This window comes from Vitis vinifera, chromosome 12 (assembly GCF_030704535.1).
Source record: "Vitis vinifera cultivar Pinot Noir 40024 chromosome 12, ASM3070453v1".
NCBI classification, from domain to species: Eukaryota; Viridiplantae; Streptophyta; class Magnoliopsida; order Vitales; family Vitaceae; genus Vitis; species Vitis vinifera.
In genome coordinates this window covers 9,965,162-9,981,951 of record NC_081816.1, presented here as the reverse complement: position 1 = coordinate 9,981,951, position 16,790 = coordinate 9,965,162, and the positions used below count along the sequence as shown (strand labels likewise).

Genomic DNA, 16,790 nt, shown 5'->3' with positions numbered 1-16,790 from the left:
CTTAAACTCGATTTCGTAGGATTACGAAAGAAAAATGAAACAAGGATGAAAAGGAAAGCCAGGGCTGCCAGGGTTTGGACTTCTACAATTCCTCCGAAACCCTCCACACTCGCGATTCCTCTCCACAATCTGGTATTTCTATTCACAGTCACTTGTAATTCCACTTCAATTCACTTAGGTTTGTGTCTATGCCCTTGTTCTTAATTGTTTTCTTTTCTTTGTCCTACATTTCTCACCAACCAAACAGGGATTCAAAAATGAGTGATGTCTTATATTGTTTTGTTTTTCTGGTTGCTTTGATGACTTACATCCCGGACTGTTACGATTATGGGTAAGAGTAGGATTGGGAGTGATAACGATTGAACCACTTTTAGTCTCAAGCTACTTTTATTGGTCGTTTTGAAGGAAAATCACCTAGTTCCAGGAGAAAAGGAAAAAATTTGCTAAGGAAAATTATTAGTAGCACTTTCATTAGTAGAATTTTACTTATTAATACCATTTTTCTTTTTCATGTTTGGTTTACATGAAATGTACGAAAGAAAATTTAAACAAAATCAAATATGATTAAAATTATTTAAAAACTTATGCATTTTCTATTTTCAAATATTTCATCAAAATAATTTATTAACTTTAAATCCATTTTGTATTTTCCTTCACCTCCCTATTTTTCTTCCTTATTTTCTTTGCTCGGCATTCTCTTAAAATTTTCAAAAACCAAACATAAGGTTTTTGTTTGGATATAAGCCAAAAAGCGTTTTGATATTATTTTTAATAATGTGTTATATAACAAAAAAAAAAAAAAAAAGTGATTTTTGAAAAAATTACCTGGGAGGTGATTTCAAATGATTATTTAGATTTTAAAAAATTTGCCAAATACTAATACCTAATTTCTATGGATTAGAAAACACTTATAGCCCTCCTCAAAATCTCTCCCAAGAACACCCAATTTCTACAAAGAATTGCTTCTAAGCATTATAAAGCAATTCCAACACCCTCTCAAAATCACTCCCCCATGGGTTCTATATGTTGTTGTGAATTGCTATATTGTTCTTCATTGAAAAGGTAAAGGAAAAAAAAGTTGCTCATGAAAGTATCCTATCTGCTAATTCACCTGAGATCACTCATTCTGAGAGATCATGCTACGTGTCTACACAGCCCTGCTCCTCTGAAATTAGTCCCGGCTGCTCCCAAGGCAATGCTCGGCCTGAGTGTGCCAATGACAATAGCCTGCATAGCAGTCTGCTTGAAACATCAAGTCACTACAATGGTGAACAAGCTCACCAGTTAGCTCCTAATTCAAGTGGTGAGACTATTGTGGGCACAAAACAGTCAGGTGCTTCAGGCTCTTGGGACATGTCTACTCAAGCTTGGATGGAAATAGAATGGACACAGCAAAGCAAGTGTATAAAGTGTGGTGAAGGTGGAGAGGTTTTGGTTTGTAGTGATCGAGTCTGCCGGTTAGCTGTCCATGAGAAGTGTATGAACTGTTCTGCTGCATTTGATGATATGGGAGATTTCTATTGCCCCTATTGCTGGTATAGGTGTGCAATAGCAAAGTCTAATGAAGCGAGGAAAAGAGCCATGTCCTCAAAGAAAGCTCTATCAACTTTCTTAGACACAAAAGCATTATGTGGCAACCAACAGAAGGAAAAAACTAAGAGTAGCAATGGGAAAAAACCTCCATCTACAAGTGAAAGAAGTTGCAATGAGAATGAGTATAGGTTGGATTATGATGAAGTTTATAATCAGTCTGTACAAGCAGAGAAAGATCAACAAGATGGGTTTGCTCTTGATTTTGAGCAGCATCAGATAGTGGCTCAACATCAATGGCACATGAAGTCCTCTGTTGATGACGGTGATGGCAATTTATATAGTAGAGAAGAAGGGACAACATCAGCTGATGGGTCATTTCAGGGGTTTGTAGCAAACCAAAAATTTGATGGGGTGAAGCAATTGGCAGCTGTAAAAGTAAGAGAGATGATACAAGAAGAGCATTCTAGAGAAGTTGGTGACTGCCAAGATGAGGGAGTTGCTGAAGATCAACAGGAAGCAGAACCTTTGAATGATTGTCACTTGGAAGAAGAAACAACTTTAGATGGTGATTTTAGTGTCTTAACCAAAGGAAAGAAAGTTGATGCAAAGATGACTGAAGAGAATCTTGGCAGAAGAGAGGAAGAAGAACAGATGCAGCCACAAGCACAAGAAACTACCACTGCCATACCCGGAGGAGATCCCGCATCACTGGTGCATGAAAAAGTTAATATTGGGTTTCGAATAATAGATTCATGCAGAGGTGCTAGAACTTTGTTAACACATCAGAGGCATGTTGGACAAAGAGCTAAAAACAAAATGGTGTCTCAAAATGTTGATTCACAAAAGAAATCATCTCCTGATCTACATAATAATGCAGAGAAGAATGCTGGAGACGGGACTAAGGAAGTTATTGTCTCTAGCAAGTCAATACAACCTCGAGGGCCTTCTAAGCAGTTGTGAGTTACTGATTTATCATATATACACACACACACACACACACATTGTTTTGTTATAGTTAGTGGTAGGTGCTAAATTTTGACAATGAAAACTTCTTGTTCAAATTTGCAGAACAAACCAAATATTTCCAAATGAGAGGCGAAAGAAACTACTATGGAAAACTGATGAGGAAGAAATGTTAAAGGTATGAGTTCTGCGTATGGCTTCCTGCCTTGTTTCTGTTACAGGGAAGAGTTTAAAACTATCCTTCTTTCCATTTTAAGTTAGTTTTTCTATCCCCTATAGTGGCTGATTAGTATATTAAAAAACAAAGCAGTTTAATTGAGTTTCTAGGTTATTTTGAAATGTACACATTTGATAGGTAAATAATAAACAATAAAATATATTGCAGTGCAATAAAAAAGAAATGTACAAGATGTACACTAACGAAATACTCTAGCTTTTCAAGGGTTGGGTTGCCTTTGGGGCTTGCTGGGCAATGTTTTTGCATCTTGTCTTTATTTCTGTTTTGACCGTCTGTGCATGGCTTGTATCGATAAATGGGGAAATTCTCTGAGCTTTTGGCATAACTTCATTGAGAATGAAAGGAAAATCAAAGGTAGTTTGATAACAAGAGGCATTTGGTTCAAGATTTGAAGAACTCTTTTCTTAGAAATTTGTTTTCATGGGTGAAGATACACATAGATATAGGTTCTATGTATTTATTTGATTTTGTCGATTGGTTGGGTTCTTGCTAAGAGAGGGAGTTGATATTTGTGTTCTCTCTTGTTGATTATGTTTTTTGGCGCTCTTTATATATGCCCCATGTACTTTGATGGGCTGTCTTTTGGCACTTTTTAATATATCTGCATTATTTGCTTATCAAAAAAGAAAAAAAAAATTAAGTACTTCCCTGCTGCAGGAAGGAGTGCAGAAATTCTCAGCTACTGGAGACAAAAATCTTCCTTGGAGGAAAATTTTGGAATTTGGACGACATGTATTTGATGGGACTCGAACCCCAGTGGACCTTAAGGATAAATGGAGGAAAATGCTGGCCAAAGAATCCTGAAGAGTTAACAGAGGTTTACTTTGATTACATAGTGTCTTAAGCACCCTGATTAATTTCAGCTACAAGGAAGTAGCTCTGAGGCTGCCTGTGACATACAAGCATGATCTTGGAGGATGTGGAACATCCATAAACATTAATTTTTGTTGCCCTGAACAAGTTAAATATTCTGGTTTTCTTTAATGGATGTGTGTGCTGCAATGAGTCTGAATGAGAGGCATACATGAAGAATATTACTACTGTGAATGGTAGAATTCTTTCTAATTGGTGAAAAGTTTTACTCTGTTGGCATAGAAGTTTTAATGAAGATACTTCACCCTAGTTACTCAACAGTCTGGTCACCATGGTCCATGGCCATTCATAGTTGTTGATTTTTGAAAGGGACTTATGACTAATGAATTTGGATCCCATGCAGGTTGACAGCATGTTTTGGTAGCTTTCTGACTAGCCTGCGGTTGAACTGGTTTTGGGTGTTTGGCATCATTGAATTTGTAGTCCTTTTCTAGCTGAAAGCAAAGTGTGGATTCATCTTGCATTCTGCATAATGTACACAGAAGTGAACTGTCAAGACTCGGTCAGTATAGTTTTTGCTATGCCTTCCTTGCATGAGCAGCCTTGAGGATTCATTTCACAGTTGAAGCTCCGGTACATGTTGGAGCAGGGCCTCTGCAAGAGTTTCACTTTCTGTTTGCTCTTTTACTTGACTGTAAGAATATGGGAATTCAGATTGTATTGAACCCAAATGATTGGTGTGAATAACAGTTCATCTGAGATTGTTTTGATAAATGCTAGTCATCTGAAACGCAGAAATGGTGTATCTTCCAACAGTTTTATCTTCTCATTTCTCAGTTATGGGACCGATTTTATTAAAATGAGAATGGGGGGAGGGGAAAGACCAAACTAATATGAGAAGAGATGAGAAAAAGAAAGAAAGAAAAAAAAAAACCTAACCATTCAGGTTCAACAAACGTGGAAATATACAGCAAAATCAAAAGATCGAACTAGCTTCAAGTAAAGCTGCTCTTTCATCACTCAAGCCGGAAAGCAAGGGGAGCATGCTTATTTTGCACCGAGAAAGCGTTCTAGATGATGGTTCCACTAGGAAGCAAGGCATCCTTGATTACCGTGACTATTCCGCTCTTAATGAAATATCCATCCGTTTCCCTTGCCGCTTCTTGCACATTATCACTATTGATGATCTGAAATAACAAATTTCTTCGCTAAATTAAAATCACAACCTCATCATCATAGCAACATTACCAGTAGAAAACGAAATTGATGAAAAATAATCCATGCTAAGTTAATTAAAATCACAACCTTCACATTGTCCCCGATGCGAGCATTCTTGTCGATGATCGCTCTTTTGATGTGAGAGTTCTTACCGATACCAATTGGAACACTACCTTTTGCCATTAGAAACCGCCTGTCAGCATCCGTCTGGAACAAGAAGATTATAAAAAGCCAATTACCCCAATGGCAAAGAGTATTAGAGTATAATCATCAATTGAAACAATTCAAATCCCCAACACTTCAACATATGGGCTATGTTTGGTTCCCGAAAAATCTGATGCAAGGGCAAAAATTAAATAGAATAAAAGGAAACAAAAAGTGAATAAAAATAAAAAATAGGTCTAAAGTCAAAAAACTATTTTTATATGTCATTTCAAACTCATTTCACTTATTTCAACTCATATTTAAAAATGAGTAAGTTTTTAACTAATTTTATTTTCATGTGATTTTTTTTTATATATATATTTTTCATGGTACAACCAAATATGAGAAAATTATTTTCCTTTCCTCGGCACTAATAAGGAACCAAATATAACTACAAGGTATGAAATTCTGAGCAATAGAAACATTCAAAAGGTCAAAAAGTAAAACTTGCCGGTTTTCTCTTAGTACTACCTCATAATAATCTGCTCCCATCAATAGTGTATCTTCTATAATTGCACCCTCTGATATGCAAGATCGGAGCCCTACCACAGAATGATGGATTTTACAGTTCTGCATGCACAGAAAAGGGTGAACAAGGAACTTACTTAACTGCATAATCAACAATTATAAAAAGCCTTCATAAGCATGTGACACCAACTATGAAACACAGCAAGAGACCTGTCTTGCCCATGTGTAACTTACCTTAATCACACAGCCCTCACCAATAACACTATCGGTTACATCAGCATCAAGCATCTTAGATGGGGGCAAATATCGAGGTTGGGTGTAGATTGGAGAGGAACGGTCGTAGAAGCTGCAATTTAAGTTCAAAACCATATTAATATCATAAACTGCATCAGAAATGTGGTAATGAAAGAAACTGTTGAACAGAGATCAAAATTCACAGTATACAGTCTGATGGGCTGTAAAACTACCTGAAATCTGGCACCGGCTTCTTTGTGATCCCCAAATTAGCGTTATAAAAAGCCTCAATTGTACCAATGTCTTCCCAGTAGCCATCATACAAGTAAGCTTGCACCTACAGAGATTATGCAGCAATTTGACTCTATGAAAGTTCTCTTAAGAAGGCAAATGCAGATAAAATAACATTTTGATTATCGGAATTTCCAGTGATCATAAACTATTGACTTGTCAACTGAAGTTTCTTTCCAGTGGATTCAATCAGTTATGTCAGTAAAGGCTTTCAGGCTTTCAGTCAAGAAGCAATAAAACAATATTCAGCTAAAGTTGTCATTTCATATAGAAAATATTCTGTGATATTAGTTAGAAAATAGTTATTAAAAATAAGATTAGCAGTTGAGAAGGAATAGGACTCGGCTGCCTATGACATACCATCATCGCTGTTGGGATGCATACCAATGCAATATGAGTAGGGCTACTAAGTGACTGAAATACCTCTCGACGTAAAGCCCAATACAATGCACATGGTTGACTGGGCGGCTATAGTTACATAAAACAAGAACGATGATGGGTATTTAAGAGGAAATTGTTAAAAGTAAAGGAACACATACTCTCAATCCGAGGGAAGTTGCCCCTGGTATAACTTCACTTCCAAAATCATTGGCCCCAGGAAACTGGTCCCGAAGCAGATCTAACATCACATCTTTGCTGACGACATATATACCCATACTAGCAATGTAAGGCATTTCTTTAGCTCTCTCATCATCAAGACCCAGGATGGTAGTATCGACCTTAAAAGGAACAGTTCAGAAAGGAAAACGTATCAGCCTTCTTAACCAACTTTAAAACTACAAAATTGTAGAATAGAGGAACACAAAAGCATAAATTAATACGAATGTTTATTTCAAATATCATCTACCTTCATAGCTTTCAATTGCTCTCCTTTTGGTTTCTCTGCAAATTCAATTATACGGCCTTCCTCATCAATCTTCATTAGACCAAATGCAGTGGCTCGTTTTTCATCCATTGGCAGTGCGGCCACAGTGATATCAGCATCAGTTTCTCTGTGTGCTTGAATAAATCTCTCATAATCCATTCGATACAAATGGTCCCCAGCAAGAACAAGGAATTCAAGAACATTGTGTTCCTCAAACAGCCATAAATACTGCCTGACAGCATCAGCTGTTCCCTGTAAATCCATAAACCAAATTTCATGTGAAACACCCAGCAAACAAGGGAAAACTTTACAAATAGAGGATTAACCGAAACAATTTTCTAGACAATGCCTGTTTCCATGAAGTATAGAACATCACATATAAACAAGAATATGCGACCGATGTCATGCAAAAATACTAAGGCTTTGGAAGCAAAGGGATATAATTATCCACATCAGGCATATGCAAAAAACCGACATTATACGGAGGCGAAATATGACATTTTGTTGCATTGTCACATGACAAAATCCAAAAAAAGAGTCAATTTTCAACTAGTCTTCTATCAGTACTGGGATACCTAAGTACCCAAAAACAGCATTAAGCAATTGAAAGAAAGGGGGAATGGAATTTTTGAAATCAAACAGAAACAATAGAATTGAAGAGATTGCAGGAATTCCAAAAAATGAGTTTCCAAGCACACCACTGAAGCACGATGTTCTTACCTGAAACCAGTTGGGGTTCTCAGGACTCTGCTGAGCAGCAAGAACTTCAACAAACCCTTCATTCTTGTACCCACCCATGTTACTGGCATAAGCCCGGGAAAGATGGCGATTGAGAGAAGCGGAATTAAATTGGGTGAGAACATATATCTTGGATATGTTACTGTTCAAGCAATTGCTGACGGGAATATCAATGAGCCTATAATTCGCCCCCAGGGGAACCGCAGGCTTCGCCCTCTTCTTGGTAAGAGGGTAGAGCCGCGTGCCTGCTCCACCTCCCAGAATAATCCCAAGAACACTCTGCACAGAGAAGATCGCAAACCAAAACACCCAGACCATTAGAAACATCACAAAACCCCAATAAAACACAAGAGGGTTTGGAAGGTGAGACTGACCCGGCTGGCGTCGGGGTCCAGACATGTCTGCGAATTCCTGGAGTCGGAAACAGCCTTGGGAGATACGATCACGGGAGCCCTGCGGTGGGAACCCAACGACGCTTTCCAGGTGATCTTGTTGCCGGAAATTCTAGAGGAAAAGGAGAGGGTGCGATGTGAGGAAGGCAGATCCCTGGACTTGGAGGAGGTCGGAACCACCCCAGTTACTCCGAGCGCAGACAAGCTCGCCATCGGTACAACCCACCCAAATCACTGCAACCACAATGGAATGGAGTCGATCTGAAGTGAAAGGGAAGACGAAGAATAAGACGGAAGCAGTGATTTGAGTGGATCACAGTGAATCGAACCACAGTGCAGTAGATTACTTTGGAAGAAACGGAAGGAGGAGAACAAATGAAAAGAACACAGTGGAGTTCGATAACAGGAACGAAGAAGAACAAGAGAGGATACGGTGGATACCTTCTCCTCGTCGGAAACCATCAACCACTTGATTTACTATACAATTATGAAATCACGCAACCCAATCTCCTCCCCAGCTGGGCCTATTCTCCACCTATTACATATTTTTCTAATTTCATATTTTCTTTTTCTTTTTTCTTTTTAATTTCGATCTTCTTAATTTAATTAAAAAAAACTGAATTTATTTAATAATAAATACCGCACCAATCACCAATCACTTATGCCCCTATGGGAAAATATCATCTCCATTTCATAAAATAATTTTTTTATTATTAAATCCTTCTTCGTAAAAGTATTATTCTACTAAATTAGCCACTTTAGCAAATATTTATATTATTAAATATTTTTATCAGAAAATACTAGTTTTCTGATATAATAAAATAGAAATTATAATATGGAACCATCTTGAGCAACTTCAAATTAAAACTTTTTATTATTAATTCATAAAATTGAAATTATATATATATATATATATATATATATATATATATATATATATAAATCTCTTTAATTATACACTAGTTAAAACACAAGCTAATTAAAATGAAGTATTTTTATAATTGAATATTTTATTGTAAAATTTAACCTCTTTTTCATAATGAACCACTTATGGAAAAATAAATTAAATTTATTTTATGATAAAAATAAAATTTAACTTGTTTTGAATTACAACTTTTTATTATAAATTGATTAATACAATAAAATCAAAACTACAAAATATGATAGTGTTAGCTCGAGGCTTTTGCTAATCATGTTTTGATGATAACAAATCATGGTTAAGTTATTAATTAATTTGAATTATAAAGATTTTCAGGTGTTAATTTGAAAATTTATCAAAAGATCTAATGAATATAAAATCAAGACTTTTGAAAGACTTTTTAATAGTAAGAAACATATGTTGAATGCATGAGTACACTTAGGATTTTCATATTATTTCATGCATCTTTGAAAACTTGGTTTATGATTTAAAGTTACATTTTCATCATTGGAGCTTGAAGAAAGTAAATGTAAGTAAGGAAGTACCAAATCATTGTAAATCTAACTTTGTTTTTTATAACCTTATCTTTTTATATTTGTACTTCTTGTATTTAATTTTATTGTGTTTAAAAATAAATTTTTTAACTTCAATTCACCCCTAGGATGTTTTTATCTATTTAGATTAGTCCTTTATTTTCTAGATATGAAACAATCTCAATGGTATTTTTTTTTAATTATCAATGTCTTAATATAATAAAATCAAAATTTAAAAAAAATGAAAAAATCTCTTTCCTTCTAAAGCAATTCATTTTTTATTCTAAAAGAATTGACTGATAATTTTATACAGACGTAATTAAATACTTATAGCAAAAAATGAATTTTATTAAATAAATATTTTTATAACCAATCTTTTAATTATAAAATTAAATTTTTTACTATCAATTCGTTGATGTTAAAATTTTTTTTGACTTAATTAACCACTTATAATAAATATTTTTTATAATGAAATTTAACTTTTTTTACATTAAATTATTTTACTATTAAATTCTTTAATACAATAAAATCAAAATCATAAAAAAGGTCGTATAAGTTCAAATGAAAAAAAGTTTCTTTAATTTTAAATTGATTAATTTAGTGCGGACTGACTTTCATCCCTTATATAAATGATTTCTTCTTTGTTTTCGTTTCGTCCCTGTTCATCTCGGCTACTGACTGGCTTACTTACGGACAGGAATGATTGAGGAATTGCTTTCGTTTCGTTTCGCCCCTGTTCATCTCGAAAACTGATTGGCTTCCTTACGGACAGGAATGATTGAGGAATTGCTTTCGTTTCGTCCCTGTTCATCTCAACCTGACTACTGATTGGCTTCCTTAAGGAATGATTGAGGAATTGAATTAAACAAGTGGGTGCCTTAAGGAATGATTTACATGCCTTACATGATTGTACCGAATTTAGTAATAGAGACCGAATTAACAACTTAAAGCAAAATACAGTCCTTATAAAATAAATATTTTGACAGGAGATAGGAGATAGGAGGTAACAGCAAAGTGCAACAAGATGTTGACAGATGGACTAAGATCATAAACAACCCATACCTTCAATTTACAAAAATCATAGAATTAAAATTTACGGAATCAGAAAGGAACCCAAATGGAAGGAATATGAATAAATCATCTTTTTCTTAAATTCAGGCAACACAAATATCACATATTTTAAATGTATCATTATTATTAATACTATTTTCAACTTTTCACTGGTTTGGACTATTGTTGTAATTATGTAACAAGATTCAACCAACAAATGAACAATTGATCCTATTAAAGCACAAAGAAAACAATCATGTGATTTGAGTGATTCTGAGAATGGGTTCCAAGTTTCAACTGCAACAGCCCCCTGCCTGAGAAGAAGAGCCATCTCTGCCTCCTGATGGACCTGGGATACCTCCATATCCAACTTTAATCCCATAGGACTGCAATCACAGACCAGAGCACAAATTTCAGCATTTAGGACTCAAGCCATCCATCCATTAGATAAGCTTCTATGTGGTTAACAATATGACTCAAGTTTTAAATTATAGGGTGTATTACTACAATCACCCACCCTTATACCTTCCCCCATGTCTTAATTTAGTCCCTAAACCTTTTTTTTTCCCAAAGCAATTTCACCCCATACCACGCCCAAATGTCAAATAGGTCATCCTCTTAATATTTTTCATCAGAATTTGATGGAAAAACTCATGGTAATCACATGTACATTTGCATGAGATTTATATCATATGTTTGGGTGCATTCAATTTGTCTACGTGTTTGTCACATGGGTTTCTCTATTCACTTTTAATGAAATCTTAATAAAAAACCCATATGAAATTTGGGCATAGTATGGAGATTACATTACTTGAAAATGAAGTTTAGAGACAAAATTGAAATGTGGATGCAAGTGCAAGGGTGATTTTTGTAATATATCCCAAATTATCACACAAGTTACCAGCAATTCCTATCTTGTGCTCAACGATTCTATTCCGATTTCACGCTGGGTTCTGACATTGGAGTGATCCATTGCACATCTTTATCGATGTCAAGTAGTTAAATCACTGAATTTTGAATGAAAAATTTAATCACAAAAATACCCAGAACCAGTAATCCTATGATTCATTGTTTTATGCCCCAAGCATCTTGGCCCAACCAGCTTCTGAAAACCCAAAAATAAAGCAGGGCCAGTTTCTTCCTTGGGCCTCTACAATGCATGCTGCTTAACAGGTTTTAGATGAGGTAAATCTATCGTCTGAGATGCCTATAAGGTACAAGAGAATGTGTTGAAAAACTTGTACTTATGGGTCTGATAGACAAAATTGATCTCAGCCAAAATTACCATTTCTGGAGATGCTTGGAGAACTAATGCGACCATTGATGAACATACAAGGAGACTAAATTCAGAGATAAGCAAGCAAAGCTAACCTCATTTGATACATCAAAGACTCCTTCCTGAATCTTCTTGTAGATTGTAGAAGCTGTGCTTATGAATGCCTGCAAAAGCTTCTTTATCAGAATGAACATGACTGGAAACAAAACTTCAACTTATGATTGAAGAAATGATCTTATACTACATAACACACATTTTTCACCAAGACAGTAATGCTGTCATACCTCCTCCACATTCTGCGCAGTTTTTGCAGAGGCTTCCATGAATATCAATCCATGTTCCTTGGCAAACAGCTCACCTTCCTCTGTGCTCACAGCCCTTCTATGGGCAAGATCACACTTGTTGCCAATTAGCATAATAGTCATGTTTGCATTTGCATGCTGCCTTGCATCCTCCAACCAGCTGGCAAGGTGATTAAAAGTTTCCCTCCTAGTAATAGAACAAGTAAATCAGCCTTCAGCAGCAGAGACATATTCCAACTACTCAAGGTCATAGGCCAGCAAGGCCAATCCTAACTGTGTGATAGGAAATTCTAAACTTTTTTATCCAATCCAATCTTATTGCTTTCCATATCTTCAATTGGAATGTATAAAGAAAAAAAGGTTATGAATAGATCAACATACTAAATACAGAACACATAACACAAATGGGTTCAAAAAATGACATGTTGTAATACTTCCTAGTTTCTCTCAGTAAATAATATCATATGTTGTTATTTCAAAATTTATCAAAATAATGCAGCACTTGGTCATTAGTCACTTGAACAGAAAACTCTTCTCAATTTCTTGCTAATAGGGTGTGGGGCTCCTGGGTTCCTCTCAGAGTGTGCCTTTTTTTGCCTGGGACAAGTTTACAAACTCGTCAGGATCAGGCAGCCCTTGCTTAAAAGATGCTATTTGTGAAAAGTTTGGAAAGAGTCTATGAACCATATCCTCATTCATTATAGGGAACCCTGAAAACCTTGGGATCTTTAGCTTTCTTTATTTAGGACTCATTGGATGTTCCTGGAGTCGAGTAAAGAGTCATTATTTGGTTGAAATGGCAAAGGAGTGGGAAAGTGGCACGAGAAGGTGTTGATAATAGTCCCTTTTTCTTTGTATTGGTGCATTAAGAGAGGTGCAGTGACACATATATCAAAGAGCAGGAGCATCTTATTAGTCACTAAAACAGCTTTTCCTCAAAACTCTCTTTGTTTGGCCAAGGGTACCTTTGGTTTTTTGATAATCTTGATTGTTTGAATCTTGTGGATGGTTTAAGTAGGGGCTGGTGGGTTGCAGCTTTCCCTTTCCTGTACCTTTGGTGCTCCATAAACATCTGGTGTGCTTGGATCACCTCCTTTTTGTTAGGCGCTCTTTAATCTATTATTTGCCTATAAAAGAAGGTTTTGTGGTTAATCCTATTGTTCTATTTCAGCTGTATTTGAGATAGGGAAAAAAACATCAACCAAGCAGGTTAGGACAACTCCTCCTAATCCCAAACTTAATTATTCTTCTGGAAAAGTCACATCAGTGGAAATACATTGACTAATATTCTCCAAAATTTATTAACTCATATTATTGTTTTTGGAAATGTCTTCTTGCAGGAAATACATTGATTGTTATTATTAATTAAAAGACTCAATAAATAAAACTCTAAGCACAAACCGAATACACATTGCTCAATAAGTAGTGGATACAGATGGCAGTCACATAAAATCAAGCATGTACACAAAACAGATGCCCATCAAAATGGGAACTTTACATGGATCATCAGAAGTTAGGTGGATCACTAGATGCCAATTCCTCTCCTTCTAGATAGTACCAGGACAAAGAACTAAAAACACAGAAACATATATGTACACAAGATCATGTTTATTGTATGTAGGAGATGAATGAAAGTATGTGCGAGAAAAATAAAGTAGGATATCTTTAGATGGTGTTTTTATATAACTAAAGAATTCAAGTTTGAAATGTACCTAGTGATATCATAAACTAGCAGGGCACCAGCAGCCCCTCGGTAGTAGGATCTTGTAATAGATCTGAATGATTCTTGACCCGCCTGACATAGTAAGAAAACATCAGTAATTTGAATTCTAAACCAATTGAAAAGTAACAATATACTTCACAATATGATATCAGAGATCCATGCCATTGGTGAATGATGAATTTAATTGATATAGAATATTGATACAAGAGCAAGCAATGAACATATTCAGCTATAATCAATATGTTGAAGCTCCATACAAAATTAAGTTTCACCAACAGCCAACACAGTATCAACCTGAGATGGTGCCTTTGACTTCTGGCACGATTGTTAGAGTCTTAGAGAGGATTTTGATGGAAGATGACCAGAGAGGGCTGCTTCTCAATTAAATCTTTTTCAAAGGTGTTCCTCCCTTGAGTAGCCGGTTATCCTTCTAGTCATCAGCGCTTTGGTTTTCTAGGCCCTACTCAATATGTTTTTTTTTCCTTTTTTATTTAGTTTTCTATTCCCACAAAATTATTTGTGAGAAGGTCCTCATCATAGATCAACTAATTCAATGGGGCAAGCTTAATTAATTGATGTTGTTTGTATGGATAGACCCACAGTTCCTACATTGGAAGGTGGCAGGAACTTTGTGATTGGTGTGGCCTCTTTCTATGAAGGAAGCTAGATTTAGCTGGAATGATGGTTTTGTCTGAAAAAGGCAGAAAGACTTGGAGGTTGGTGTGGTTAAGCCTGTTTTGGTGCATCTTATAGGAGCAGAATAGGTCTTTAAGGAAGGTGTGGGTAGTCCATGTTAAAGCTCTGTCCAAATACTTTATTTCCATGGTCTAGGTTTTCTAACAGGAAAGGGGATCATTATTTCTTTGAATTTTTAAATAACTTATTATTGGTCTAAGCTTTTATTCTTGTTCTTCATATTTTTGGAGTGTTTCTGTTCATACATCCTGAATGAAAGGTCTGCCATCTATATAGTGCTCTATTTATATATCTATTCCTATTTGCTTGTATAACACATTATTGACAACTAAATGGCTACAGATTTAGGTCCCTTTATTGTTAGATTAAAACCATTAGATAGACCTAATACATTACTTCTGCCCTTTGCATATTAATTACATGGATATTACTTAAATAATGAAAAACACCCAATCTTACCTATCAAAAATAAATAAATAAATGAAAAACACCCAATCCATCTCATCAAGAAACAACTTTACAGTGAATATTATCCTCCTTTTCCCATTAAAAAAAAAAAAAAGACAGATAAGAAACAAGAAAAACAAACCGTGTCCCATATCTGTAGCTTTATTGGTTTGTTGTCAATTGTGATCATTCTGGCTCCAAATTCCACACCAATAGTTAAGTCGTGCACTGGCTGAAACCGCTTGTCAGTAAACTGCAGAAGAAGACATGATTTTCCAACACCTGCATACACAAAGGATCAAAATTGCGTAACTTGCATTAACCATTCAATTACAATCACCCGGACACATAGATTGATCCTATAAGTTATAACAAAGGATTCGAAAAGAAGCTGTAACATGAATGATGCCTAATAAGCTCCATCATCAATGACAAATAGAAGGAAAACTATTTAACTACTTGAACAAATATCAATGTGTGGACCATAATTTAATAGGTTGCTATTTTAGTTATGAACAGGGAATACAAAACAATGAATGTGAAAGATCTCAATGACAAGTACCAAAGTTGATTTCACATTGTCCAAGGTTGTGAAAGAGACACCTTCAACCTATGTCTTCCCAACCAATGTCTTCACAAATGAATTGACTGATATTATAGTAATATTTTCTTCCATAAATATTTTCACTATTATGAATATATCTTCTGAATTTATTGGGAAGAATCATACAACTAATTAACACCCACCTATAATGTTAGGTTACAAGCTTCTTCCTTTCCATTGTTTCCCTTTTTCCCTTCAATTTTTCTGGGGGTGGTGCTTGTGTTCATTCATAATTCGGTTAATTCAATTGTATCTGCTGCAAATAAACAAATGACAAGCATGGATCTACAAACAGGGCGAGACATAATATGATGATCATGGGTAATTTATCTAAGACCCAAATCAAGATCACATCATGCTATGGCAGTATTACATTCGATGAAAAAAGTGATCAAGGACATCAGAAAATCAATCAAGACCCCCAATGAGATTCATACATTTTGTATTCAAATAAAGCCAAGGAGCAAAACCCAGATCAGGAAAAACAAAACAAAGAATTTAAATCAAAAGGCAATTGGGAAACTACCAGTATCTCCGATAATTATGTACTTGAAGAGGTAGGCGTACGACATGGCGGCTCAATCCTGAGATATTATTCGATCAAATTCGGAATTGAAGAAACGAAAAGGAAAAGAAAAAGAGAGACTTGCGTCGTCCTAATTGTTCAAGTCCCCTCTTTCCTTCCCTGATAAATAGTAAATACAGAGAAGCCCAACGTTTAACATTCTCTTGTTCCTTCTTCCTTAAGAATTTCTTCCTCTTCCCCCCTCTCCCACCGCTCCAGCTGTCACTATCCCACCCCCACCCGTGACCCCTCCTCTAGGCCCAAGCCCAAGCCCACCACCACAACCAAGCCCCTTTTCTAACGCTTGGGCTCTGCCTCCACAGTTAACTAACAACTCATATGGGCCTGTTCCCATTATCATTCTTCACTGCAGTCAAGCCCCTTTTGTATTGTACAATGAATCACTTAAATAATATATAATAATAAATGTTAAAAAAAACTCATATTCTGATTTTCATCTCATTTATTTATACTTTGATAATCATACCATATATATTTTATTTGTATGCATTATTATTGAATAGCATAAATGTAAATGATGTGGTAACTACACACATTGAAAATTGGGGAGATACGGGTTTGATACCTTTTAATAATGAGGTATTGAAGAAGAAAAGTAAGGCTGTGCATGGACTTGTTGTGAACGAAATGATTAATACAAGACAAAACCAAGTGGATTGACAAGGTTTGGCAGCTGTGTGACACCTAATTCAGCAAC

At 35.6% G+C, this 16,790-nt stretch overlaps 3 protein-coding genes across 5 annotated transcripts; 1 reads left to right on the top strand and 2 right to left on the bottom strand.

Annotated features, from left to right (window-relative positions):
• On the top strand, window positions 1-4,321 carry LOC104880931 (uncharacterized). 3 transcript variants are annotated; one of them, XM_010659204.3, is made up of 5 exons: window positions 1-132; window positions 1,156-2,489; window positions 2,602-2,674; window positions 3,392-3,551; window positions 3,951-4,321. In XM_010659204.3, the coding sequence occupies exons 1-4, from the start codon at window positions 46-48 to the stop codon at window positions 3,536-3,538; spliced, it is 1,641 nt and encodes a 546-aa protein (XP_010657506.1). In that variant the 5' UTR covers window positions 1-45; the 3' UTR covers window positions 3,539-3,551; window positions 3,951-4,321. The 3 variants fall into 3 exon arrangements, with proteins under 3 accessions (XP_010657506.1, XP_010657505.1, XP_059597200.1); XM_010659203.3 differs by having other exon boundaries at window positions 3,392-4,321; XM_059741217.1 differs by having other exon boundaries at window positions 48-132; window positions 248-2,489; window positions 3,392-4,321.
• Window positions 4,322-4,350: 29 nt separating this feature from the next.
• Window positions 4,351-8,510, bottom strand: LOC100240927 (glucose-1-phosphate adenylyltransferase small subunit, chloroplastic). The gene is made up of 9 exons (XM_002263219.5): window positions 7,940-8,510; window positions 7,548-7,844; window positions 6,810-7,079; window positions 6,502-6,681; window positions 5,905-6,008; window positions 5,672-5,783; window positions 5,441-5,539; window positions 4,853-4,972; window positions 4,351-4,734 (listed from the first exon to the last, which is right to left on the bottom strand). Exons 1-9 carry the CDS (start codon window positions 8,168-8,170, stop codon window positions 4,618-4,620), a joined length of 1,530 nt encoding a protein of 509 aa, XP_002263255.1. The 5' UTR covers window positions 8,171-8,510; the 3' UTR covers window positions 4,351-4,617.
• A 2,063-nt stretch (window positions 8,511-10,573) lies between these two features.
• Window positions 10,574-16,334, bottom strand: LOC100263184 (ras-related protein RABB1c). The gene is made up of 6 exons (XM_002263254.5): window positions 16,034-16,334; window positions 15,046-15,185; window positions 13,750-13,832; window positions 12,020-12,224; window positions 11,831-11,899; window positions 10,574-10,845 (listed from the first exon to the last, which is right to left on the bottom strand). The coding sequence occupies exons 1-6, from the start codon at window positions 16,077-16,079 to the stop codon at window positions 10,753-10,755; spliced, it is 636 nt and encodes a 211-aa protein (XP_002263290.1). The 5' UTR covers window positions 16,080-16,334; the 3' UTR covers window positions 10,574-10,752.
• Window positions 16,335-16,790: the final 456 nt, after the last annotated feature.

What these genes read in the sequence shown, in the direction of transcription:
- LOC104880931 (XM_010659204.3), top strand. Translation starts at nt 46, where the DNA reads ATGAAAAGGAAAGCCAGGGCTGCCAGGGTTTGGACTTCTACAATTCCT. An exon ending in CGAGGGCCTTCTAAGCAGTT is followed by an intron (nt 2,490 to 2,601) that starts GTGAGTTACTGA and finishes TCAAATTTGCAG; the next exon opens with AACAAACCAAATATTTCCAA. An exon ending in ATGAGGAAGAAATGTTAAAG is followed by an intron (nt 2,675 to 3,391) that starts GTATGAGTTCTG and finishes TCCCTGCTGCAG; the next exon opens with GAAGGAGTGCAGAAATTCTC.
- LOC100240927 (XM_002263219.5), bottom strand. Translation starts at nt 8,170, where the DNA reads ATGGCGAGCTTGTCTGCGCTCGGAGTAACTGGGGTGGTTCCGACCTCC. An exon ending in AAGCCGGTGCCAGATTTCAG is followed by an intron (nt 5,784 to 5,904) that starts GTAGTTTTACAG and finishes CTTAAATTGCAG; the next exon opens with CTTCTACGACCGTTCCTCTC. An exon ending in TGGGAGCAGATTATTATGAG is followed by an intron (nt 4,973 to 5,440) that starts GTAGTACTAAGA and finishes TTCTTGTTCCAG; the next exon opens with ACGGATGCTGACAGGCGGTT.
- LOC100263184 (XM_002263254.5), bottom strand. Translation starts at nt 16,079, where the DNA reads ATGTCGTACGCCTACCTCTTCAAGTACATAATTATCGGAGATACTG. An exon ending in CATAATTATCGGAGATACTG is followed by an intron (nt 15,186 to 16,033) that starts GTAGTTTCCCAA and finishes TTGTGTATGCAG; the next exon opens with GTGTTGGAAAATCATGTCTT. An exon ending in CTGCGCAGAATGTGGAGGAG is followed by an intron (nt 11,900 to 12,019) that starts GTATGACAGCAT and finishes AAGCTTTTGCAG; the next exon opens with GCATTCATAAGCACAGCTTC.